This window comes from Chinchilla lanigera, unplaced genomic scaffold, assembly GCF_000276665.1.
Source record: "Chinchilla lanigera isolate Chin_1 unplaced genomic scaffold, ChiLan1.0 scaffold00035, whole genome shotgun sequence".
NCBI classification, from domain to species: domain Eukaryota; kingdom Metazoa; phylum Chordata; class Mammalia; order Rodentia; family Chinchillidae; genus Chinchilla; species Chinchilla lanigera.
The window spans coordinates 20,748,073-20,773,875 of record NW_004955436.1 but is presented as its reverse complement, the minus strand read 5'-3'; the positions used below and the strand labels follow the sequence as shown (position 1 = coordinate 20,773,875).

Sequence of the window (25,803 nt, the reverse complement as noted above, 5' to 3'; positions counted from 1 at the left end):
TATGCAAGAAAGATCTAACAAGTAGTTACAGCCTAGGGGTTGTGAAAAATAGCGAATTACCTTCTCACCAGTGACTCCTTTTGCTGAGGTGTGACGGCTGGAAGGAAGGCCAGGGTTGAAAAGAAGCACCGAGAGACTAGCACCAGTGTCCAGCAATAGGCTGTTTACTTTTTCCTCTATAGTCATGATTAGCCGGGGCTCCTCCAAGGAGATGGTGGTGTGGCCAGAGGGAGAAGGCAGAGTATGCCCTGGGCCCCTTCATTCCTGCTGGACCAGCTGGTAGGAGGGGTCTGAGCTCCGGGGGCCTTCGCTTCAGAGGGCAGTCCGACCTCCAGTGGCTGGTGACCTGTTTCTAACATGTGGCCTTCGGGAGATATGTGAGGTCCAAACCATAACAGGTGCTATTTCATGTTAGGGTGTTCTCCTTACCTGTGAGATCCTTGGGAACTCCTGTTCTGTTTTGATTATCTGAATTCTAATTTTGACCCGGGCAATGTGAGTTTGACTTTCATTTTATGTCTGCAATCACTACCTACCTGAACAGCTACTGATGTCTCCACTGGCTTGGTGAAGTGATCATTTTCCTCCTATAAATAATCAGCACTATTATTTAGTCTAAAAAAGGCCAGGCATGGTGGTGCATGCCTGTAATCCCGGCACTCACGAGGCTGAGGCAGGAGGATCATTGCAAGTTCAAGGCCAGCCTGGCTACAAAGTGAGCTCAGTGCCAACCAGAACTGCATACTGAAATCCTGTCTCAAAAAGACAGAAAAAAAGAAAAAAGAAAAAAGAAAAGTTCTCTACTTGGAGAGAAGCTAAACTATTTTGTCAAAATTTAAGGTAGATTTTTTTTTCCCCTCTAGCCACGAGTATAAACATATATCAGGGCTTGGGACAGGCACACCTGGGGGGACCAGAGAAATGACCTAAAGGTGCTGGGAGCCAGCTGAGGTCGGGCCTCAGATGCCATAAGGAACCGCACAGCTACAAAATACAAACTGATTTCTGCCCAAGGAAGGCAAAAGGAGTCTGGGTTACAAACTGATGTTTTTCTTCCAGTCTCTGCCTCCACATCAGGGGGTTACCACAGGTAGTTCTACCTTGATTAGGAAGGGCAGTGGGAATGAGCATTTGTCACTGCTATCTTTCAGCATAAACACGGGGTCACTGTTCCATTGCTAGAGCGGGCTTCGGGCTTTGGGTGATGCTGGGAGCCGGAGTCGGGAAGGGTTATTTTTAAATGTGCTAATTTATAGGGAGACTACAACAAGAGCAATTCACAAGGTAAAGCGAAGAAAGAATAAACTATATTTAAACGTGAAAATAGACAAGCCCGGAAAGGGTATGTGAGGTGAATTTTACAGTGTGTTCTTTTCCTTTTAATCTTTAGAAAAGAAATGTGATAGCAGATGACTCTCAGGACACCAAGTCAAGGCTGAGCAAAAGTGATCTCAACTTTGAGGGTCTGGTCAAGCTGGTAAGCCAATTATTACATGATACGAATCTCCCATTTGTTTAGCTCCTAACAATGAGGCTTCAGTCCGCATTTTGGTTAGTTCTGTGATTTCCTTGAAAATTTCCCCTAGAGAGAAGAAAACGCTAAAAACAATTGAGGGAAATCCAGCTGGTTGATTTTTTTTTTCCTCTTGAATAAGAGAAGGGCTTAAAAGAAGCTGAGTTAGAAGGATGGAGGTGTAATATCCAGGGAGAAACACCAGTCCGTGTGTAATTCCATGACTGTCCCATACTAGGACATCATATAAAGGACACATAGATGAAGGCTTACAGTTCCAACTGACCCGACAGCTCACCACCTGACATCCACAGTTCCCTCGCATCAGCACAAGGCTGAGAAACCTTTCCTTGTGGGCAAAAAGGCAGCGCAGGGAGGAGCTTGCTGCAAAGGGGCGGGTGGCTGGTCCTGTCCGACAGAGACTCTCAGGCTCTGCGGGGTACTTTGTATTGATCAACACGCGTGCACACTGTGGCGTGCCATTCTCAGAACCTTCTCAGCAGAGCTGAGAAGCCACATTCTACAGATGAAGAACTAGAGGGAGGCAAATTAGAAGGTTTCCCTGAGGTCTGACAACTGGGAGAGAAAAGAAAAAAAAAAAACTAAAACAAAACTGAGTCAGTCCTGAAGTCCTGAGCTCAGACCCCAGGTTTTTCAGGGCCCGACAGCACCTCTCAGGTGTCACGCCAGAGATTTCAGGGATGGGGTGTCCATCTCTGCCAGCTCCATCACTGGACACCACCAAGGAGTAGGGTGGTATCTCAGCTCACTCAGGACAGTAACACCTGACCACATTTTAAAGACAAATGGTTTGACAATTGAGACTTTAAACCACAACGATGATGGGCTGGGCATGGTGGCACATGCCTGTGCTCCCAGCAGTTGGGAGGCTGAGGCAGGAGGATTACCACAAGTTCAAGGCCAGCCTGGGCTATACAGTGAGTTCAAGACCCAGTGTGAACTACATAGTGAAACCTTATCTCAAAAAAACAAAACAGAAAGTTGGATAAGGCCAATATTTAAAAACATAGATCAGTAAGAGCACATAAAGATATAACATGGGCTCCAAACCATGTGTCAAGTAGGATACAGATGCATGTTCTTTGTTTTATTTTTAATTTTGGGACAGAGTCTCATTATGTAGTTCAGGCTGTCCTTAAAGTCACTTATGTAGCCCAGGCTGGGCTTGAACTTGCAGTGATCTTTCTGCCTCAGCCTCCTGAGTACTGGGATTACAGGTGTGTGCCACCATGCCTGGCCAAAGATGTATGTTTTTAACTCACGAGATATATTTAAACAGACATTATACACAAACTAAGTGCTTGAAGGCTGGAACCTAAACACTCAAGAGCAGTGCATTGATAGTATTTCTAAAAGAGTTTTCCCATTTTTCCTTTATTTTTTATATTGTAATTTTAGTTCATGAAATTACGGTTGACTTAACTGGGGGACGATCACACTTCATACCACACTGCATTTTAAACAAGAAGCTTATTTAAACTATAAACAATAAACTTATATTTGCGTTTAGAGCAATTTATTCTCACTTAGGTTGTCCTACATGTAAGCACCATGTAAAAAAGAGTTATAAAGTCATCCTTGGTTTTACAACGATAAATTAAAAACATTAAAATGCTCCATTAGAACAAGGCATGCAAAGGTCTTTAAGCCGCTGCGTTCTGTTAAAACAACGAGAGCAAAAGGCCTGCTGGGACATAGCGGTGAGAGCGGAGTGAGCGTGCGCACGCGCACGCCGAGGGCGTCTTTCCCTCCGCTGTCCATTGGACGTCAATCAGACCGCACCGGTGGGCATTTCCGGAGAAGCTGCTGCGCGCGCCCCAGTTCCTCCGCGCGTGGTGGAGCGGCGGGGCAGGGCAAGAAGCACGCGGCCGAGGCGGGCGGGATGTGCCGGGCGCCGGCGTGTCCTCAGCGGAGCGCGTGTCCGTGCGCGAGACGGGCGTTCTGGGGCGAGGGCGCATCCTCCCTCGGCACCGCCTGCCCGTCTCACGGGCACACCCGCCGTAGCTTCGGTCCCAGCTGCATCGACGCAGCGGGTGTCCGCGCGTCAGACCCTGTCCCGGCCCACCCGCACACCTGCCCCTCCCCTGGTCTCGCCGCAGCCCCTCCGCGGCACGGGTCTCTTCCAGGGAACCGCTGCGGTCCGCACCTTCCAACCAGGGTGACTGCCGCTCCAGTCGCGGCCTCCTCCGGGAGGCTTCGTGCGCCCCAGGGCTGGAGCCCGGCCGAGGGAGGGCCGGGCCGCCGCTTCCCGCCCGCGGGCTCTCACGGCTGCTCCGCAGGAGGCGAGGCTGCGGGCCGGCTGCGGGGACGCGCGGACGGCGGCGGCCCGGGAGCTGCTGCGCAGCGAGAGGCGCTACGTGCAGACGCTGGCCGCCGTGAGGGACGTTTACGCGACGCCGCTGAGGGCCGCGCTGTCGGCGAACAGAGCGATTCTGAGCGCCGCGAACATCCGGGTCATTTTCTCCGATGTGCTGCGGATTTTACGTCTGAACAGGTGAGCAGACTGCCCGCGCGTTTGCTGGCGGTGCGCGGCGGGTGGCGGGAGCAGCTCGCGTCTCGGAAGCCGCAGGGGTGCTCAGCCGCTCCCTGCCGCTCTCGGGGACCCCAACGTCTCCCGGAGTGCGGCGGCTCCTCGGTGCGCACAGCAGGGATGAGCCCCAGGCCTCCACCCCACCGCGGGCTCCGCGGCGTGGAGAGCGGGGCAGGGGTTTGTCACAGCCACCTTCCCCCCGCACCTCCGGGCTCCGCCGGCCCCATCAGATCTGGATCTGCCTGGCTCTGTCTTAAGAAAAAATGCCTGATCAGAATCAAGGAAGGACTGGGAAGAACTAGGCCGCGAAGGGCGGCGCTGATGACAGCGATTCATGCTGGAATCTGTGGGCTGTCATGGGCTTCTACTGCGTAATATGCTTGTTTTTTTCTGATTGCAGGCAGTTTCTGAATAAGCTGGGAGACAGACTACAGGATTGGGGCCCAGCCCACTGTGTCGGGGAAATATTTATAAAGTTTGGGAGCCAGTTGAATACGTACACCAATTTCTTCAACAACTACCCCGTTGTTCTGAGAACTATCGAGAAGGTAAATGGTCGGAGTTACCATCCGTGACGTTACTAGGCCGGAGCCCGCGCTGCGTGCCGCCCAAAGGACCCGAGCGCTCAGGCAGCGCTGCTTCTCGGCCCTCCGCTCCCCGTCTCCCACCAGCCACGCGAGCTCCTGAGGACAAGGCCGAGCACGTGCTTGGCTCAGAGCAGTGCCCAGGACCTGGGAGTGGAGCAGAATGACTCCTCCCTCACCCACGTTGCCAGGCTCCCGCCTGCCCCAGCTCCCCTGTGGCTCAGGGACAAGAGAATGTCTACACCTGTGTCTTGGTTACTTTTCTCTCGTTGCTGAGACAAAATACCCAATGCCCAAAATGAAGGAAGGAAAGGTTTATTTAGCTCACAGTTTGTGGAGGTTTCAGTCCATACTTGGTTGACTCCCAGACAGAAGATAGCAAAGCAACAAGAGCAAAGAGGGGGGCAATGGCAGCTGAACAGCAAAGCAGCCAGAGCAAAAGGGCAGAATGGCACTAAGCATCCTCTTTCCCTGCCTTACATTGTAAACAGGCTACCCCCACCTAAGGGGCGTGTAGCTCCCACATAATCTCCATGCCCTCCTCTTGCTCAGGTTCAGGATGTATACAAAATAAGCACCCTGGCTTCCTGCTGAGTCACTTAGCCAAACCTCTAGACCCCCCAAGTTGGCACAGTGTATCAACCATAACAACCTGCATAGCAGTGGGACCATGAGCTTTGAGACCAGTCTGCCGCAACCATCTATTTGGCCTTGCTGAGTTCAGCTCTTTGGACAACTTGTCTCACGTGAATATCCTGGAAGGACGTCAAAGAAACATCTGCCTCCAAGCGGAGAGAAGCCAGACACCAAAGAACAGCCGGACACGTCCAGTTTAGCAAGTGGCTGAGGTTTTAGGGCAAATTCCCGGAGAGGACTGACCTGCGTGGACATGACCCGTGCGCTGCAAGATGGAGTCACTTTAGTTTTAGTAGTTCAGGCTGGGCTTACGCACACTGCATAGTCCAGGCTGGCCTTGAAAACCTCTGAGTGCTGAGATTATAGGCATGCGCCACCCTGCCTGGCTGATACCCATTTTAAAGATGAGAAAGCTGAGGCTTAGAGAAGTTGAGTAACTGTACAAAGTAACATATTCAATTTATTCCGGTTCTGAACCAGGCCCGCCTTACTGAACAGTCTGTTACTTACTGTGTTTCTACTAAGTTCAGTGGTAGGGCTCGGTCTATGGTATACTTACTGCATTCTACTTAGTATACCAGGAGACACCAGTAGTTCTCTTGGTAATTTGGTTAGATGGAGATGTTGCCCTTTGGAGCATTCCATAGACCCTCACTTGCTTAGGGGAGGCAGGGGGCTCTAAAACTGTCGCACAGAGCCGAGCTTTGACAGTGCCATCCTCACCTTTCAGTGCAGAGAAACCACACCAGCATTCCGAGCTTTCTTGCAGAGGCGCGATAAGACCATAGCCACCAACATGCTGAGGTGAGTTCTGAGGGAGAGCACAGCTGGGCTCTAAGCACAGGGCGCCCTCCTCGACCTTCAGCTAGAGCCCGGGGCTCCCCTCTCTGTGCCTGTACAGCCTGCCGGAGCTGCTGCTGTGCCCATCCCGGAGATTTGACGAGTACCTGAGTCTTCTCTACGCTCTGAGGCTGCACACTCCTGCAGAACATGTTGGCCGTGGGGAGCTGACCGCTGCAACTGACCAGATCAAAAAATATAAAGATTATCTCGATCAGGTTGGTTGCTGATAAGTGTCTGTGTCCTTTAAACCTGTTACAATGCTTCCGTGGTGCTCTTCCCTGGAAGATCCTGAGCGATCTTGTCTGTAGTGACACCCTTACTCCAGTCTTCCGTTCTTTTACCGCTGAGTGTTCCGTGACTTTGTACATGAGGGCCTCTGTTCTAGATCGAACAGTGTGGGGCAGAATGTTCTCAGATAGCTGCTCAATTACGATAAACCTTTTATGAACATAAGTTTGAAATTTGGATTGATTTTTCTAGATAGCAGAAAGAAAACAACACAGACGTACACTTCTTTGCTTCTGAAAGGACTAAGGTATCAGTTTCTTGCCACCATAAGTAGAGTAATAATAATTATTCTCCAAAAGACTTCAGCATGTGGGAGTACTGTAGTCTCACTCTGGAAATACCACGATTGTACTGTGTGTATGTTCGCTTGGGCTGAATGTGTGTGCCCTGAAGTGCTCTTTTGAGTAATCTTGTTACTTGCCTTTCTTTTAAAACCATGCGTACAGAAAAGCGAGGTTTTTATTACGGTAAAGTAGCAAACTCTGATCCATTAAATATCTTAATTTCTTTTATAAACACAACTATCGCAATTTTCATTTGCCTAAAGTCGGTTTCTTTTCTAGATAAAGGAAAACATCAAGATGAAGGAGCAGCTGTCAGAGGTTCAGAGCCTCGTCTGGGGATGCCCTGTATGTATTCTGCTGCGCTTGCTGCGTCTCCTGCTGGTGAACAGAACCTTGTCACTGGCAAACGAAGACATGCAGCTCCCAGCACAGCCAGCATATGTGCGATTTTGCCACTGCCGGGAGCTGGAATCTCTCACATTCCTCACAGGCTGCAGAAGGGGCGCATGTAACGTGACCCTGCCGCTTCTGTGTGGTCTGAGCTCCTTGCTCGGTGGTACTGTCACGACAAGGCCCTTTGAGGGGAGGGGCACGTGTTCCATCACGGTGCCTGATGCAAGATTCTGTCCACTGTCCGCTGCCGTCTGTTACCCCTGAACCTCACCTGGTGCTCCTCCAGCTTTCCCTACCCCCGTCACACTGCACAGACCTACTCTGCATTCCCTGACAACGCAGCCTCTGTTCATACCCTTCCTTCTCTCCCGTTGCCTGCCTGTCCCACTCCACCGGGCAGTCAGCCTATAAAGTTAAAGTCAGTCATTTTGTGATGCTTCTTCCCGCTGTGGGCTGCTCACTGCCTGGCGTTTCACAGCCTCCTGCGCCTCCTTCCCTTGTTTCTGTAGCTCTCCATCCGGTGAGAGCTATGACTCGCCTTCTCGTGTCTGGCACTTAGTAGGAGCTCAGTCTGTAGAGGAAGGGGAGTTGGAGTATCGGTTGATTGGAGATGTTATTTTTATTTGGTCAGATTGGGGCAGTGAGACAGAGTCGTTTTAATTTCAATCTGTATATTTTGGTAGGGAAAAAGAAGTGGAGCTGACTGTAATACAAAAGTCGAAATTCTTGGGACTCGCAGTCCACAGCGTTTCATGGCCGGGTCAGCGTACGTGCCAAGAGAGCATCGCACCACAGCCTGAACCTGTGGCTGTTCGTTTGCCTCCTTTTCTTCACAGCTCTGTTTTTGTCCCACAGTGTTTTTGGCACTGGGGAAATACGTTCAAACAGAACAGTTTCAGTAGTTTAAAAAGAGTTGACAACGTTCTAAAATGTCGATTGTCATTGCTGATGCCGTGGTCTTTCTATAGAAAGCCTGTTTTTACAAACAACAAAAACACTGATTATTTCATAACTCAGACCCAGTCAACACGTATTCTGGGATATAAAATAGTCCTGCAGTAGTAGCATTCATGCAAGCATTTTTATATGTTTTTAATTTTTTGATTTTATAGACTCTATCAGAAGTAAACAGATATCTGATCAGAGTCCAAGATGTGGTCCAACTTCACTGTCCTAATGAGGAAATAAGTTTCTCTCTAAGGTGAGTTAGTAGTATCTTAGTTGCAAACTCCTCCAGAGCTCCTCACTGTCTTACTCATTTTGTATCCATGGCATTCAGCCCTGTAGCAGTTTATTATGAATCTTTACTCTGAACTAAAAAGTCACACAGCTCTTTGTGACAGTGTAAGGTCCTATATCATTATGATTGCAATCCCGGCAGCTTTTGGGTAAAATGGGAGAAAAGAAATCATCTCTATCAAGACCATACTCCGTAACAGCAGAATCTGTCAAGGCCAGCCACTTCCCCCCTGAGATAAGATCCAAGCGTTGTGGGATTGAGTGATCTACTTAACTGCAAGGAGAGGGTCCATTTATTATCCTTAGATAGTTGTTGACCTCAGTAGTAACAATGACCTCACCATATATAGTTCGCACAGTGCTCAGAATAGTGTAAGAAGGAAAGACAGAAGCCGGCACCTGTAAGTTAGTGACCCCTTCCTCCTTGAGAACAAAGACTGACAAATTTTTCTGCAGAGGTTTAGAGAGTAAATATTGAGGATTTTCTGGCCAAAAGATCTCTGTGGCAACAACCTACCTTTGTTGTTGTATCACAAACAGGGCTAATAAATGATACAAAACAAACAAATAATACACTATTCATAAACATTATGATGCATAAATGAACAAGTGCAGTTATGTTCCAATAAAACTTTATTTACAACAGCAGGTGGTAGGCCATAGCTTGCTGATTTCCGCTTTAGTAAACTGCTGAAGTATGTTTTCATTATTAATGGCAAAGATAATGGCAACATAAAGCAGCCAAAGGGAGGGAAATTGACTCCTTTAATTTGTCCAACTGCAGTTAAGGTATGTAAATGAAAACCAAATCACAACATCACTTATCTCACTGTCATAGCTTTTTTTTCTTTTGTTGTGCTGCTTTTGGTTAGTAGCAACGGAAAAGAGAACAATGGTGGAAAGAAACTAGCTTCCTAGTTGCTTAGAAACAAGCAATTTTATTTATTTATTTATTTTTTATTTTAAGGATAAAAGGAGGGAAACATTAAGACATACAACATTTTACAACATATCACAAGCACAATACAGACAATACAGAGTTACAAAGTGGTAGGGAATTAACAATGGTGGTTGTATTACATATTGATATCTTCAAAGTGGCTTCTCATGAAAACAGATATAGACATGCAATACTGGTCAACCAAAGACTCATTGACAGAGAAACAAGCAATTTTAAACACACTGGCATGGTGGGAGCTATGCTAGGAATTACTCCAGTTTCTGAACATATTTCCACCTTCCTGTATCCTTCTACAAAGTCTCCCTTTCTTCATGCAAATCTGAGTTCCTATGCCGTTTTCCTTCTATCTGCAGCACTTTTAGCACTTCTTGTACGGCAGGTCTACTAGCAACAAGCTCCCTTACTTTTGACTTATTTGAAAACTTATTTCTCCTTCACATCTGAAGGAAAAGTTTGGTGGCTACAGAATTCCAGGCTCTTTTTTTTTTTTTTTTTTAAATGCTTTCAATACTTTATTTCGCTCCACTTTGTTCTTGCTCCAATGTAACTGTTACCACTAGGCCATGTTTATTGTAGCTTCAGGTAACAGGCTGTGTATTTCCATGGTGTCCTTGTTCTTTTCTCCCCTGTCAGCTTTGGGTTCCCTTAAAGACTCCTTATTAGATGGGGTTTGAGCCTTGCTATTGTACAGAAGTCTTGTTAATGTGGTAGTAAGATGTGTGTGTTGGAGGAAGCATCTGTAGTTCTGCGATCAGTACTTTGTCCCTTTTTTTTGGGGGGTGGTACTTAGGATTGAACCTAGAAATGCTCTATCACTAAACTACATCTTCAGCCCTTTTAAATTAAAAAAATTATTAGTACATGCTTGTCATACACAATTGCATTCATTGGAGGTAATTGGTACACATACATAGCACATCTCAATTCTTTTTTCCTTTCCCTCCACCTTCCTTTTATTTTGCCAGCATCAGATTCATGTATTTAAATCATTATAAAGTTAATGATCATATATACAGATTAACAACAAGACTAATAGGCCAAAAAACATGAAACACGTAAGACAGTTGCACTCAATCAAGGTGCACTTTTAGATACGCTGTCCGTGCTAGATAATAACTTTTTCCTCTCTTTTTTCCTATTAGAGTGGTGTCACTGTTCATGAAGGCTTTTGTCTGCAAAACAGTTTGGTTCACAAACAGAAGCATTTGGCAAAATTTTGTTTTTGTTTGCAAACTCTGCACGGGGTGACAAGCATGAACACGGCCATCTTTTCCACATGAACACAAATGTGCTAACTTCTCCAGAGCTGTGGAACAAATTCAGTTCATGACCCAAGGCACTGCTGTATCTGTCTTTTATTTCACTTTTTTTAAAAAAATTTTTTTTTTTTTTTTTTGTCTTTTTGCAACAAGGTCTCGCTATGCAGTTCAGGCTGAACTTGCACTCACTTTGTAGCCCAGGCTGGCCTCAAACTCACAACGATCCTCCTGCCTCAGCCTCTGAGTGCTGGGATTACAGGTGTGCGCCACCAAGCCTGGCTATTTCACTTTATTTATATATTGAGTCTTTCATATAAGAGAAACTGTGTGATGTTTAAGCCTGTGTGTCTGATTTATTTCACTTAACATTATGGTCTCAAGGTGCATCCATTTTCCTACAAATGACTCCAGTTTATCTTGTTTACAGCAGAGTAGTACTCTGTTGTGTATGAATACATTATTTTCTTTGACCATCTATCTGTTGATGAACGTATAGGATGTTTTCAAGATTTAGCTGAGTTGTGCTTCTATAAATATGGTTATGCATACATCACTGTGGTATGATAGCCTTAACTCTTTTAGGAGGATACCTAGAAGGGGAATAGCTGGGTCAAATGGAATTTTTATTTTTAGTTTCTTGAGGAATCTCCATTGTACTGATTTCCATGGTGGTTCTACCAGTTTACACTCCCATCAAAAATGAAGAAGGGTTCTTTTTCCCCACAGTCTCCCCAGCATTTGTTATTGGTTGATAGCATTCTGTCTGAAATGAGATGGAGTCTCATTGTTTTAATTTGCATATCTCAAGTGGCCAGTGGTGTTGAACATTCTTTTTGTTTTTTGGTATGTGCAGCCCTGGCTGGCCTTGAACTCACAGTGATCCTCCTGCCTCAGCCTTTCAAGTTCGGGGATTACATGTGTGCGTCACACCCAGCTTGAACATTTTTTCATGTATTTCTTGTTTTTATTTCCTCATCTGAGAAGAGTTTATTCTTTTTGTTTAGATGCTCATCGTGCCAGGTCAGCTAGTTCTTTTTGATTTATTGGCATTGTTGACTTCATTGTCTCTTTCTAGGCTATCCTAAGATTTTTCTGTAATGCTGGTTTTATGGTCACGAACTTCTTTTTTTTCTTTTTTTTTTTTTTTTTTTGGTTTTTCTCTGGTACCGGGAACCGAACTCACTACCTTGCACTTGCCAGGCAGGCGCTTTGCCGCTGAGCTAAATCCCCAGCCCCGGTCACGAACTTCTTGAGATACATGGAAATAATGTTTTTCTCTGTTGCTTTTATTTATTTATTTAATTAATTTATTTATGAGACAGAGCCTCACTGTGTAGTCCAGGCTGACCTCAAACTTGCAGCAGTCCTCTTGCCTCAGCCTCCTAAATGCTGGGATTATAGGCGTGCACCATCATGCTCAGCTTCTCTATTGATTTTAAAGGCAAGTTTTGCAGGATACATATGTTAGGGTTGGAAGTTTTTGTCTTTTAGGGCTTGAAATACTACACTCCAAGTCCTCCTGGCCTTTAAGGTTTGTGTAGATAAGTCTCCTGTAATTCTAATGGGTTTACCTTTATATGTGGTTCATTACCTTTCTCTAACAGCTTTGAAGATTTTGTCCCTGTGATGGACTTCTACACTCTGAGTATATAATGTGGCACAAGAGGTTCTCTTTTGGTCAGAGCTACTTGGAGTTTGATATGCTTCACTTATATGTATGCTTATTTCTTTTCCTATATTTGGGGAGTTTTCTGCCATTATTTATGTGAACAGTTTTTTTATGCCACTTGGGTTTTCTGATTTTCCACTTAGTCCAATTATTCTTAATCTTCTTTGCATCATCTACAAGTTGTTGGGTCTATTTTTCATGTTCTCTTGTTGTTTTTAAGGTATCTCTGAGTACAGACATCCCTTGTGATCAGGCTGTTAAATTTTTTTGGTTACTAAGTGAGGAATTGTACATAGTATGTACATTACAATATTCAGAACAAAGAAATGGCCAAAGGAAACTCCAATTTGATGACTTTGCTTTTATTTGCATAGCCCTTACATGCAGTACTGTAATGTATAACAGAACATAAAACTACAGTACCATATAAATGAGGTGTACTGTGGAAAAAAGACATTGAGCCTCCATAAACAAGATGTAAGAACTGTAACAACAACAAAAAAGATTGGCCGAAGTCCAACCAGCTGGCCCTACATCCAAGCAGTGCACCTTGGGCATAATTCTGAACAGTCATTAAACAGGTAGGTCATGAAATGATCAATATCTGTAGTTGGCCTTTGAAAGCATCACTGTGTCTACTTCTGAACCTCTGGCCTCACACTGGTTGGTTCTGCTGCCCATACTTTGAATATAATTTTTAACATGGATTTCTGATGGAAACTTCATGGAGTCTACTTCTTTGGTAAACCGGCCATTCATGTTTTGTATCATTTTGTTTAGCTCATCTACCTTTGTATTAGTCTCTTCTGAAAGCTCCTCCATCTTTTTTGTTATTACTTCCATTTCGTTTTCTCTAAACCCTCTTAGTACCTCTTAAGCTGTTTATAATCTCAGCTATCCTTTCAAGTAACTTGGGTGTGTGGCTAATGTTATTCTGCCTGTTGGTGCTCTCTGGATTGGCTTCAGGGGAGTTAGGGAGTTTTGGGAGGTGTTTTGTTGACTTTTCCCTACTGTTTTTGTTTATTTGGTTGGTTTTATGCTCAGGTTTGTGGATGCTTATAGTCTAAAGACTTTGGTGATGTAATTTGGGTGAGGCTAAGTGTAATATTTTACCACAGCCCCAAGATCCAACCACCTTGGTTAATTTGGGAGTGGAAGATGCAGTAGTTCAGGCAGCAACCAATTTCTCTGGGAATGTACTGTAGAACTGTTAATGTTACAGAGGCAATCTGAGGGTTGTCTTACAGAGAAATAGTGGCAATTATGCAACCCTGTTAATATGAAGTCAATCAGCTATAGAAGTACTGTCCAAGACAAATTAGATATTAATATACCAAAAGAATAAATTATGTACTACCCTTAATTCTAGAGAAGAGGGCAGGGATATAGCTCAGTGGTATAAGTGCCTGCCTGGCAAGTGCTAGGTCCTGAGCTCGATTCCCAGTCCCCAAAAAAAATTCTAGAGAAGAAATCAATTATGATGTAAACATTAAGGCAACCAGGTATTGACTTACAGCTAATATGTATTAAATGGAACAGCTATATCTCTGCGTATGGTAGAACAGAATTTAACAGTAACTTTATAGAGTTAACTTAAAAAGGTCAACAAAGCTTTATAGTTGTATTAGTAAAGATACAGGGTTTGGGAATGAGGAAATGCAAGAGGAAAACTGAAACCTTAAACTATGATGAAAAAGAGGAGATGTGGTATGAAGGATCTTATTGCAGAGTAGAAAGATGTTTATAGAATTAGGTAAAGGTAAGAGAAAAAACTGGCAAGAAATAGAAGATAAAAAAGAGGGAGAAAAAAATTATATACAGAGCAAGCAGGAAAAGAAGAAAAAAGGAAGAAAAACAGGTAAGAAGCAAGGTAGAAAGATAAAGATTTCCTAAGCCCCAGGAAATTGGTGAAGAAAGGAGGGAAGGAAAGAAAAGGAGAAAAAACAAAACAAACACAAAAGACTGAAAACATAACAAACAAAACAACTGACCAAACAAAAAAACCAACAGACCAAAAAAAAGAAAGAGAAAAAGACATTTCTCTGTGATTTCAAATGTGTGTTTTTTTTCTGGAGTCTATAGTGTGCAATTGAAGATGTGGCCCTGTTTTCACTGGTAGATACCACAGTGAGAGCCCAGATCCTTGATGGATGCAGTCACCAGCAAGTGGTCAGCATTAGGGTGGGGGTGCCAGTTCTGTGACTTCAAATCCACTGAGATGCAGGCTGAGCCTAAAACCCTCTGCGGGTCTTTGCGGCCTGACTGCAGATGTCTCCCATGGTTGTCTCTGTCTGTCTCCCAGTCACTGTGGGAATGTACCACGAGGAGTCCTGAAAGGAAGCCAACCTGTGGCTGCTCTGAATCCTGCACCACTGGTCTGTTCCACTGTTGTTCCTCCCTGAAGGCCTTTGGAGTCCCTCACTTTCAGCATCTTCTCTGGATTTGGGATTTCTTATGAGCCATGAGCCAGGAGTTGAGGAAAAGGGCAGACTGTCCCCTTTTCTGGGTTGTTGTTTCTTTAATGTCTCCATAGGCTCCAATTTTCCTGTCAGATCTTTCCTGGGCCCTAGAGATCTGCCTTGATTCTTCTTTCCTTCCCCAAGTTATTTTCCAGTGTCTGCATCCTGAATCTTGGGAGAGGCTGATTTGTTGTTGCTTATCATTCTGCTATTTTTTTCTTTTGAGAAGAGTTCTCACCAAGTTTCCCAGACTGGTTGGCCTCAATCTCAAGATCCTCCTTCTTCAGCCTCCAGGGCAGCTAGGATTACAAGATGGGCACCAGGCCCTACAGTTTAAATGAGCCTGTTGCGCCTGGGCTATCACCTTCTTAAGGCTTCTGAACTTCTTTTCACCTCTAAGAGGCTACAGGGGGCTGGAGTTAACTATTTCCTCTCTCCCAGATTGGTTAGGTTCTGCCTAAGAATTCCCTTTCAGAGCAGGCCTTTGTTAAGAACAAAAATCTCTGTGTTTCTTTCAAGATGCCCCCACCCCCAGAAGAATGAGGGGATTTCTCTTAGCTCTTCCTAGTGAGGATCTGGTAAGCTCCTGGAGGTAAAACAGCATTGTTGGAGCACCCAAGGCTTCAATCATGCATGTCCACCCACAATCAACCTCCAGCTATAGTGAATTACCCTGTAAGGATTCCTACTTGATCCAGGCTCCGGTGGGCAGTCTCAGCTCTGATAAACTGATTCTCTGTGTCTGCCTGTCTGTCCTGCTTTTGGGGTAGTGGCTTACTCTGTGACCTCAATTCTTCATTCAGTTTCTTTGTTATGAGGCTAGAAGTGATAACTTCCAAGCTCTTCATATGTCAATTGATAGCTGAAGTCTGCTATTAGAATTTAAGTCTTCAGTATTTGGACAACAGATGAGTGAATGAAGATACATTATATCACACTGTGAAGTACATTTACATGTAACTAGGCATTTTCTCAGTAGTTAGATTTATATTATTTACTAATAAATACAGATGTCATTTGAAGTAAATGCAAAAAGGCTTGCACTCCAAAGGATATCACTCAATATTTAGCCTGCAACCTTGTTTCCTAACACTGTAGAAAGTCACGTAAAACCTAAGAAATGCCACTGCATGCTTTGCATCAGGAGTTTTGATATGCACAAATGTACTCATGCTTTTAGTACTGACAGGAGTATAGGACTGTAGAATTTACTATTTAACTTTTTTCATTTGATAAATTCCATTACCACATGATCAGACAGGACAAGACACCTTTGTGGGTGGGGAATCTGACAGAAGCAACCTGTCCGAAAGCCAGGGACTAATAAGTGCTGGTCTGGAATTCCCAGCCAGGTCTCAGTGAGCGGACAGCAGTGTTCCCACGGATCAGACCGACGGGTGGAGAGATGAACTGAGCTTCCTTATAAGCAACTCTTGAACGCAGAAGAAATTATTAAACCAATAATGTACAGCTCTCACCACATAGCTATGGCTTGCTGTTGTCTGTTCATGCCCGAGGTTGTGTCCTGAAAACTTCTTTAGTTTTATGTATGAAGTTAGGTACTTCATTTCATGCCTGTCCATAGGCTGGCTAATGTAGCAAACAAGAACCAAGCACTTCTAGGGTGGAGTTAAGAGTTTATATAGCTGTGTTCCATTTTGCTGTCATTACTTGTAAAGTGGTAAAGAAAGTCTATAAAAATTCAACAGAAAAAACATTGGACTTTTCTCTATCCCATCATTCCTAGAGATGAATCAAGCGTACTTTCCTCAGGCCACTCAAAAACATCTAGCACAATACTTTTTTCTAGATAAAAGTTTACACAGCCATGATTCACTTCATGAAGAGAAGGATCAGTGGTCCTTTTGCCCACACTGATAATGAGGTATGTGTCCACCAGGGATTAATCACACCAGGACGGAAATTTTCACTCAAACGGCTTGTAGTGGAACCAGCACGTCCCACAGACTGCCTTACCAATTTAGAGATGATTAACATTTTAATAAAGTGCGAATGTATGAATGCTGCTCTCCTCCACATAACACAGGTTCTATGAACAAATCCGAGACCTCACGCTTTTCCTCTTCAACGACGCACTGCTTATTTCTCATCGGCACGTGTCTCATGCTCCATTTGAAAGGACTTCAAAAGCCACCTACCAGTTTACGGCATCAGTGGCCCTTCACAGGCTCCTCATAGAAGATATCCCGGATTCCAAGTGTAGGTATTGTTTTCCTTCAAGAGATATCTTTATGAAGCTATTCCATATAAAGCTCTTTTTTAGGGGCTGGGGATTTAGCTCAGCGGCAAAAGCGCCTGCCTGGCAAGCGCAAGGTCGTGAGTTCGGTTCCCGGTACCGGAGAAAAACCATATAAAGCTCTTTTTTTTTTTTTTAAAAGCTCATTATTCAAGTAGAAAAAGTAGCAAAAGGACTGGAGTTATAATTTGACAGTGTATAAGTAATCCATCAAACATTAGGATTTCGTTGAACTGTCAGCTACTGGGCCAGGGATATAGCTCAGTGGCACAGGTGCCTTCCTGGCAGGCGCAGGGTGCTGAGTTTGATTCCCGGTACCAAAAAAAACAAAACAAAAAACCCTGTCAGCTACCTCTGAGATAGCAAAAGGAAGGCTGGCACTATCAGACAACCCTAGAGATTAGAACAGCTTTTGAAATCTCCGAGGGGGCAGACCCTGCACCATCACAAGTGGTTCTTTGAGGCAGCCTGGCCTGAAGGCTTAAGTTCTGTCCACTGTCGAAAGATCTCACAGGCTTAAAGCACTATCTTAATTTTACATTTATACATATTAATACCCATTAATTTAATATTTATTAAATTTATGTTCTACTAGGACTAAGTGGTCATTAAGATTTAACCATTTTTCTTCCTTAAACACATTTAAACTGGGAGTTTTCTATAAAGGAATCAACAGATTTGCAAAGGATTCTTAGTAAATATTTCATTTATAATTCCAACAGAAATACCATTTATCACAAAACAAATCCTACTTAAACCTATTGTGACTTTAGTCATCATTCTACTCTCTACTTCCCAAGCTTCAAAGGATCCGTGTCTGTTTCTTGTATTTGTTAGGCCAATCAGAAGGTGGCGTCTCTCATTTCAGTATTTTTCACTGCGTGTAAAAATAGGACTTCAGGCTAAAGCAGGAACCAAGACCTTACAGAAGGAACTCATCTAAATAAAGTCAGCTTCCCAATACCTTCAGGCCCGTCTAAATCTGAGCCTGAGCAAAAAACACCAAGGGTGGGAAGATGTACTTGCTGAGACTGTGTCACCAGCAGGAAGGTGATCCGGGGCAGTTACACAGCACTACGGAATCTGGTTAACGTACGAAACGTGCTTCTTCAGCCCTCTGCCCGCCCGCCCGAATGACCACAGCTCTTAGGACACTGTCATATGACCTGGTGGTAGGAGCTGGCTGTCACCGGCCCTCATTCCAAGGCTGTGTAGGTCTAGCTCTTGGCATCTCTGAACTACAATACAGTGATACCTTTGTTCTGAACATAATTCATTCCAAATTTGTAACTGAACATAGTTTTCCTGTAATAATGGAAAACCACAGAATTCATTCTGAGGCCCAAAAATTATAAAATCACTTTTGCAGGACTTTTAACAAATTCCACAATGATTAACTCTATCAGAGTTCTCAGTTTTCCTCTTAGCTTTATGGCTAGTCATTACATTCTTTGGAGCCATGGTTATTTTAGGCAAATAAAGCCCCCCCCATGACGAATGTTGTAACACGCTAACGTGAGCACTACCTGTTGTTCAGGTGAGAGCAGCACCTACACTGCAGCGCCATCCCTTTGTGTGTGTCGTGAGACGTGACATGTGAGTCACTCTCAGCATGCATAGGTTTGTTTTCAGGTCGGATTTTCAGTTCAATTATGGAGCCAAGTTAGGTCTACCAAGCAGGTTTTTTTTGAAGTTTTGCTGTTCAGGACGTGGGAAGTTTGTGCTTGGACTTGTCCGTAAAGACAGCTATCACTGTAACTATTAGTAAAGCTCTTTATCGATTCTAGTTTCTTCTGGAATGATTGAGACAAACAATTAAGGCACATCACATTGTCTACCATTTGGTCTTTAATTAGTGTACCTAAAATACTTTCACAGATGTCAAGAATGCATTTATTCTTCAAGGTCCAAAACATGAATGGATTTGTGCTACTGAGGTGGAGGATGATAAATTCCTCTGGTTGTCAGTACTCCAAAGGGCAATCAGAAGCAGCATGGAGAAGTGAGGCTGGACTGCAGGAAAACATCAGGAATGCCAATTCTCTCTGACAAGAGTGGACAATGTGTATGTTGCTCTAGAACATCCAGTGAGAAGCAGAAAGATTATTTGTCATGGATGACGACGGCATGAACTAGGATGGTCCATAAGGTTTAAACTTTACCATCTTGATGAAATTACGCAGAATGTGTAAGAACAATGGGTCTAAAATTTTGAACCACTTTTTTGGTAGTTATCTTTCATGGATAACACTATTTAAAATAATTTGATGTGATAAATTCTAGGAGAACAAGTATACTGTGTGAAGCTTGCAAAAAATGATCTCATGAGAAATAAAGCCAGAATAAAAAATGTTATTAAATGACCATTCTAAAAAAAAAAAAAAAAAATTTGATTTATCAATCAACTTTAAAATTTTCATGAAACAATTACTGATTTAAAAATACACAGGTCATTATAAATGGCAACTTTCTCAAACACTTGTCAAGTATTCTTAATATGAATGTACTTCTCTAGAGAGCATTAAAATTATACTATTACAAAGAATTAAAATGTTTTTTATAATTTTTTTTGCTGCAAAACTGAACTGTCAGACCTTACAAATAAGAAGCTTTAAAGTACTTTTGATATTGTTAATTAGAAGGCCAGTGGGAAGAAGAAATTTTTAAAATACAAAAAGAAACTTTACTTGGCCTTCAACACGTTCCTGCCCCTTGAACCAGCAGTGGTAGATTCATGACTGTCCCATGCCGCCTGACAGGACAGCCGTGCATGCAGAGCCACCTCGCAGCAAGACACACAAATTGTAGCCCCGTCATGCACATGTTAAAGCCCCTGGTATTTAACAAACTGAAACTGTAACCTGTTAGCCACTTGGAAACGAGCTTATGTATGCAGTAGTACTATTTTTATTTAGTTAGTGCTATAAAAAAGATAACACATATTAGTCTTGGAAGCTTCAGGCTGTTCATTTCATTTTGCTTTGTAATCTCTTAAAGTCTTAAAATATATTGGGTACAATATAGGATTGTGAAACTGGGCTGCTACTTCAATATCATCTTTCGCCAATGAAACTATGACTTCCTTCTGATTCTCTAAAGTCTTGTTATAAATATACAAAACTTAAAGATATTGTACTGCTTTATTAGTACATTTCTGATTCTATTAAGATATATCCATGCAATTTAACACCTGATTCCCCAGAACAAACTTTAAAGGGAGTTATGCGCTGTTACTCAGCAATGAATGCCAATTTCACAAATCTGATTGAAACATGTAATATATAAAACAAATCCTAAAGCAGTGTTTTACCTGAATAGGGCACACTCCAAAACCTCTGTTAATAGGAAAAACCTGCTTATACAGCAAGAGATCGCTTACAGTGAACCAGAACTCTTTAGGGAACTTCCATTTCCTCTAGGAATAACTGGTGTTCTGGGAAGATTAAAAACAAAAAAACTTGAGAATAATCTCTGTATAACTTCTAACGCATCGATCACACAAAAGCTGCAATGCTTCCTGGTGGTCAGTGTGTCTGTAGTAGTTTTACACTTTCCCTTCACCTTGAGGGAACACTTAGGAAAGACCTGTCTTCATAGCTACCTGACTGCTGCTGAATTAAAATCCCTCCCTCCCTCCCTCTCACACACACACACACACACACGCCCAGTCACGAATGAAACTGACAGGGAAAATGTAAAGCTGATCCTCAATACGAGAGGAGAGAGTGTAAGAGAAGCTTGAAGTATCATGTGACTCCCGAAGATGCTGATCACTGCAGCAAGGAAGACGCGTCTAGTATATTAGCTTCTGGTGAAAACTGTCTTATCCCATAGTTCTCTAAAACACAAAGTTAAATAGCAAACTCACTTTAAAGCTTTTTATAGAATATATATTTTTGTATAGAATATTAAACCTAAAGAGGACAAACGGACAGATTATTTAATTTTCCTTTCAAAGATTTCTGGGCTTGTGCTTCAGATATAAATGAGAAGTTCACTCTAAATCAAACCAGAGTGTGGTTTTTGCTGTGTAAGTTCAATAGCCCAGATTACACACTCCTAGTACTGTGTGCAGCACGCCAACAAACACCATATGCTCTCCAGAAAAAGTCATACTGACCCTTTTATTGTTGAAATTAAAAAATAAAAGATACTTAAATACAATGGTGAACATAGAGGGCAAAACAGAATCATAAAATTTAATGTTGACTTAAGCAGTAAGCTGAATGTCTGGGTCTCCAAATTGGCTTCAAACCCCAAACTGCTTAAAAATGGGTATGTTCACAGTTAACGGCAATTGGCTTATAGGTGAGAGAATGGTCGAAGTTGTTCCAGTTGAACTTCCAGGGAAATTCTCTCTTCAAGAACATCCTGAAAAAGATGCAAAGTCCAGGTTATGTTTCTAAGTATATAAAAATGAAGGTACTTCTAATAACAGCTCTACTTCAGAAAGCAATTTATATTTGTCAAGAAGACTAAAGAACCTGTGCTACTCATATTTGAAAAGTACACTTCACTTTAGAAGGCACTTTCCTTATGCATGCATCATGTGTAAGAAATGAAAACATGACTACAGTAACTTAAACCTTTCCTGTATTACATAAATTAGGTAATAGAATGTTTTTAGGCTAATTATTAGAAAAGCCAGTATGTGCAACAACAGATGGGCACTAATATATGAATTTTATGTTTTGCCCCTGAATTATATAGATAAATCAGCTAACACAGGATTTTCCCCCCAAATGATATGTGGTTATAGCAACTCCTGAGCCTCATTTTGAGTTTCATTTCTATAAACAAAAAATTTATTTTGCAGTCATAATTGTGGGCGTGTGGTCTTGAGGATTGAACCCAGACTTGTGCATGCTAGGCAAGTGGCCTACAACTGAGCTCGAGCACTGTTTACTTCAGACAGGGTCTCCCCGAGTTTCGCAGGCGAGCCTTGAGCTTGGGATCCTCATGCCTCAACCTCGAAAACAACTAGAAATACAGGTGTGCACCACCACACCTGGCTGCAATCACAATTTTTTAATCACTGATGATTTTGAGGAATCTTTTCAAATAGCCACAATGTGCTTACTTTTCTTTTTGTTCCCTTTTTCATATTGATAGTATCTCATTTTAATCAGAATGAGCTCTTCTTATTTGGTACTTTTATTCCTATTTCTGTTCTCAGAGGTAATAACAAAAGTGATTTTTAAAATAGTTTTTATGTATTTATTTCTATGGTATCCTTATTTCTTAAAAAAAAAAAGCACTAACAAAACTGTCATCTGTCATCTTAAAGGCACAATACTAGGCAAGCTTGTATTTAAATTTCGTATTCTTTCTTTACAGTGGGTCAAATTTATAATCATCTGACAGCAACAAGTGTCTTCTATTGTAGTCAGAATTCTACAAGAATGTCTTTCACTTAAGAGACATTTATCAAGTGCTTAATATATGCTAGGTTTTGGAGACAGTGACAACATAACCATAACTTATCTAAGACAGTCGCAGTTTACATTTTCTTGGCCTAAATATTAAAACAACCTTCTTCTTTTTACTGAAAAGAACTTTGGTTTGGCAATTTATTATACGGCTATCCTAAAGAGAAATTATTACAATTTACCCTCGAAGAGTTCACTTTAGTGGGACACAGCAATGTGTAACAGATAATAATCCCAGGACACTGTGATAAATCACAGATGAGGGATATGAATATGATGTCACAGGAATAAATGCATTCATTTTACATTCTTATGGCCTCTTCTCTCATCTTTGTGGTTTACAACCTTGTTATACGAAGTGAGGCCAACAGCAGTACAGCAGCATCTATACCATCGCAGAGCTTACTGGAAATGCAGAAATCTCAGGTCCCACCCCAGACCTGCTAAAGTAGAACCTGTATTTTAATATGACCCCAGATTACCTATATATAAAGTTTGACAACCAATGGTTTCTAAGATACAGGTGCAAATAACATGAATGAAATAACAAAAGTGATTCTGGGTACTAATTTTTATTCATAATGACTTAAATAAATCATGGTTAACAGTGGGGAAACAAACTCCTTCCTCCCAATTATCAGACGATGGAATATACTGTATGGAAATAATATTGTTATGTAAGGCTTATCTTTTCTTTTTCCTCATGATCTAAATTATCCACAGCTCTTGTCTTCTTTAGACCCATGTAATTTCCTTTATAGAATCTGGATTGTCTTTGATAAAAGGATAAACTGACAACAGTTAAATCATCTACGAATTACAGAGCGTGAAGAGCCATATATTTATTTAATCTTAGAGCTATCCAAGGTCACACCGTTGAAGTTTCTTTATGAAAGTCAAGAAACATCGTAGGAATAGTGATGTCTTTTTATATATGTAAGATAAGGGAGTGTATCAGAACTCAGTTTAAAAAATTCCTTTTAGAACTAAAAAAACCCCAATGGCTCAGCCAGTCATTTTAGAAACACATTTCTCTTGCTATGAGGAAAGTTTTTACGTAAGTGCAAGAACTGCTGCATCACCTTCAACTTTCCCCACAACTCCCAGAGCCTCTCGAACCCCTCTCCAGACTCAAAAGCATTACCTTTAATTGCTGCTGCAATTCACTATTCAATCGGGCCAAAACTGTGTTGGTCTCCTTATTCCGTCTAATCGATGCCTGAATAGCTTTTTTGTCTTTCCCAACAGATCTAAAGAGAAAAAGGACCAGAAAGTACCTTTACTTCTTTCACTTCTCTTCATTTTGCCCTGATCTAATTCTCAGCACAGAGGAGAGGAGGGAGCACCTTTCCCTTTATTATGAGCACAGCTGAGCTTCACTTGCTCGCTTTTGATGGCAACCAAAGGCACCTAAGTTCCTGAAGCTTACGGTTAACACTGGGACTGTTCTAATTACTAGATGTAATCTAGAACTGGCACTGGTGAACTTTTTCTGTAAGCAGCTAGATACATACTTTAGGCTTTGCACGCCACAGTTTCAGTTACATATTCCATTTTCCCCCCTCTTTTCTTCTATTTTACAAAAATGTACAACATGGACCACACAAAATTAGGACACAGGCCAAATTTTGCTCAGGAGCCTTTGTTTGCCAAATCTTGTTCTAAGACAACCAGAATTAAACTATCAGTATAATTCTACATTATATCATATAATTCTATCAGTATAATTCTGTAATGCAACTTTTTAAAACTCCTGCTTTTCCTTACAACAGTGTTAAAATGGAATTGGAGTTGAAGGGAGAAAAAAAATGGGAGGAATATCCCCCCTCCTCAGAAACGAGAAAGCTCTTTAGGAACGTGTGCTCAACAAAAGAACAGTCTGACCACTAGTCTCTTTCCGTCTAGTGATTCTCATTGTGCTTTTGGTGCCAAGGAACTAAGTAAGTGTGTTTAGGAATAGCTTTAATTACCTGGGAATGGAAGGCTGTGATGCAAGAACAGCAGCTAAGACACCTGTCTTTTGTGTGTGTTCATCAACGTCTGGCCTTAACTCATCTTCTGATTTTAGTCTTCTCCGAACAGGTTTAGGTGGTGGAGCAAGAGGTGTTGTGCCTTTGCTCTAGAAGACAAGAATTACATTAATCATAGACATTTCTTGAAGATACTGTGGTCAGCACTTTGTCATCACTGTTTTCTTTAAGCCACCTGCTCTCAAAAAGATTAAAAGCTACACGTCCCACTCTAAAACAACTTGAGACAACAGCTATCTTAAGAATGCAACAGGAAAAGATGGGTCTAGTTGACATTGCAATCAAACATACCTACGAAACAAATATTTTACAAAGTAACACAAGCTTCTTGGGGACTGAATCTGACTCAACTGCAAAAGTCAAGTTTTAACATAAATATATGCTCAATACATACCTCCTCGATAAACAGCAGAAACCTCCAGAAGGATGCATCCATTATCATCATAAGAATTCCTACCCAGTCTATGCCCAAACTACCCTGAATGCGCCCAATCTCGTCTGATCTTAGAAGCTAAGCAAGGTCTCACCAGATCAGTACTTGGATGAGAGAACTCCTACTCAAACAGGCTATTTCATCTTAATGAAATAACATCATTATTATTTTTTGGATTTTTGAGACAGGGTCTTGCTGTGCAGTTCAGGTTGGCCTTTGAACTCACTATGTAGCCCAGGGTAGCCTCATCCTCAAAGAAATCCTCCTGCCTCAGCCTCCTAGAGTGCTGGGATTTCAGGCATACACCACCATGCCTAGTATGAAATAACTTATTATAAAGAAATGGGAAGGTTGGCAATTCTTAAATGCCACTAAAATGCATGGTAATTAGGATTCTTGAAAATGAGTGAACATTTTGTTGAAGATTGTAAATCTGCCTCCGATAAGATTAAATACAGTAGGTATTTCAGTGTTTATCATAACCTGATTGTACCTGTAAATAAATAAAAACAGAGCCAACTGTTATCTCTTTAGTTAAATACTTTTTAAGATCTACTGCCATGAGCTGAAAAAAAATAAAATTCACTATTAAAAGAAAAATGACAGCTGGATGTGGTGGCACCTGCCTGGAAATCCTAGCACTTGAGGAGGCGGAGCAGAAGGATCACAAGTTCAAGCTCAGCCTGGTTAACTCAAAAACTCGGTTAAGACCTTGTCTCAAAATAAATTAATGAATAAATAAATAAATAAGATTGGATTCAATCTCTAGTATCATCAAAAGAAAAACAAAACAAAATTCCCCAAACCCTTAAATTGGATGTGAGGGCAATCTGGCTGCGACATCTGTCAACACTGACACTAGGGTTGATTCGGCTGATCTGGTTGGCTAGGCGGGTGTCCCTTCCTCCCTCACTGCTCCCTGAGCATCCCTCCCAAAGCTGCACAACCAACCTGGACGGAGGAGAACCATTTCCT

The 25,803-nt window shown here is 42.4% G+C and overlaps 2 protein-coding genes across 14 annotated transcripts in view; one reads left to right on the top strand and one right to left on the bottom strand.

Moving 5' to 3' along the window:
- Window positions 1–19,481, top strand: part of Ect2l (epithelial cell transforming 2 like) — an 88,621-nt gene extending 69,140 nt beyond the window's left edge. For 6 of the 12 annotated variants that reach the window (XM_013516618.1, XM_013516620.1, XM_013516619.1 and 3 more), the window contains 9 exons: window positions 1,391–1,477; window positions 3,814–4,028; window positions 4,465–4,612; window positions 6,015–6,088; window positions 6,186–6,342; window positions 6,979–7,044; window positions 8,205–8,293; window positions 16,727–16,899; window positions 18,815–19,481. In XM_013516618.1, coding sequence (XP_013372072.1) covers window positions 1,391–1,477; window positions 3,814–4,028; window positions 4,465–4,612; window positions 6,015–6,088; window positions 6,186–6,342; window positions 6,979–7,044; window positions 8,205–8,293; window positions 16,727–16,899; window positions 18,815–18,942 — 1,137 coding nt within the window. In that variant the 3' untranslated portion in view covers window positions 18,943–19,481. The other 6 variants (XM_013516622.1, XM_013516624.1, XM_013516623.1 and 3 more) reach the window with 6 other exon arrangements.
- Window positions 19,482–21,033: 1,552 nt separating this feature from the next.
- The window catches only part of Reps1 (RALBP1 associated Eps domain containing 1), a gene marked incomplete in the record, with an annotated part of 75,167 nt that continues 70,397 nt past the window's right edge, over window positions 21,034–25,803 (bottom strand). For both annotated transcript variants that reach the window (XM_005389265.2, XM_005389266.2), the window contains 3 exon segments: window positions 21,034–21,307; window positions 23,510–23,615; window positions 24,336–24,484. In XM_005389265.2, the coding sequence (XP_005389322.2) occupies window positions 21,239–21,307; window positions 23,510–23,615; window positions 24,336–24,484 (324 nt within the window).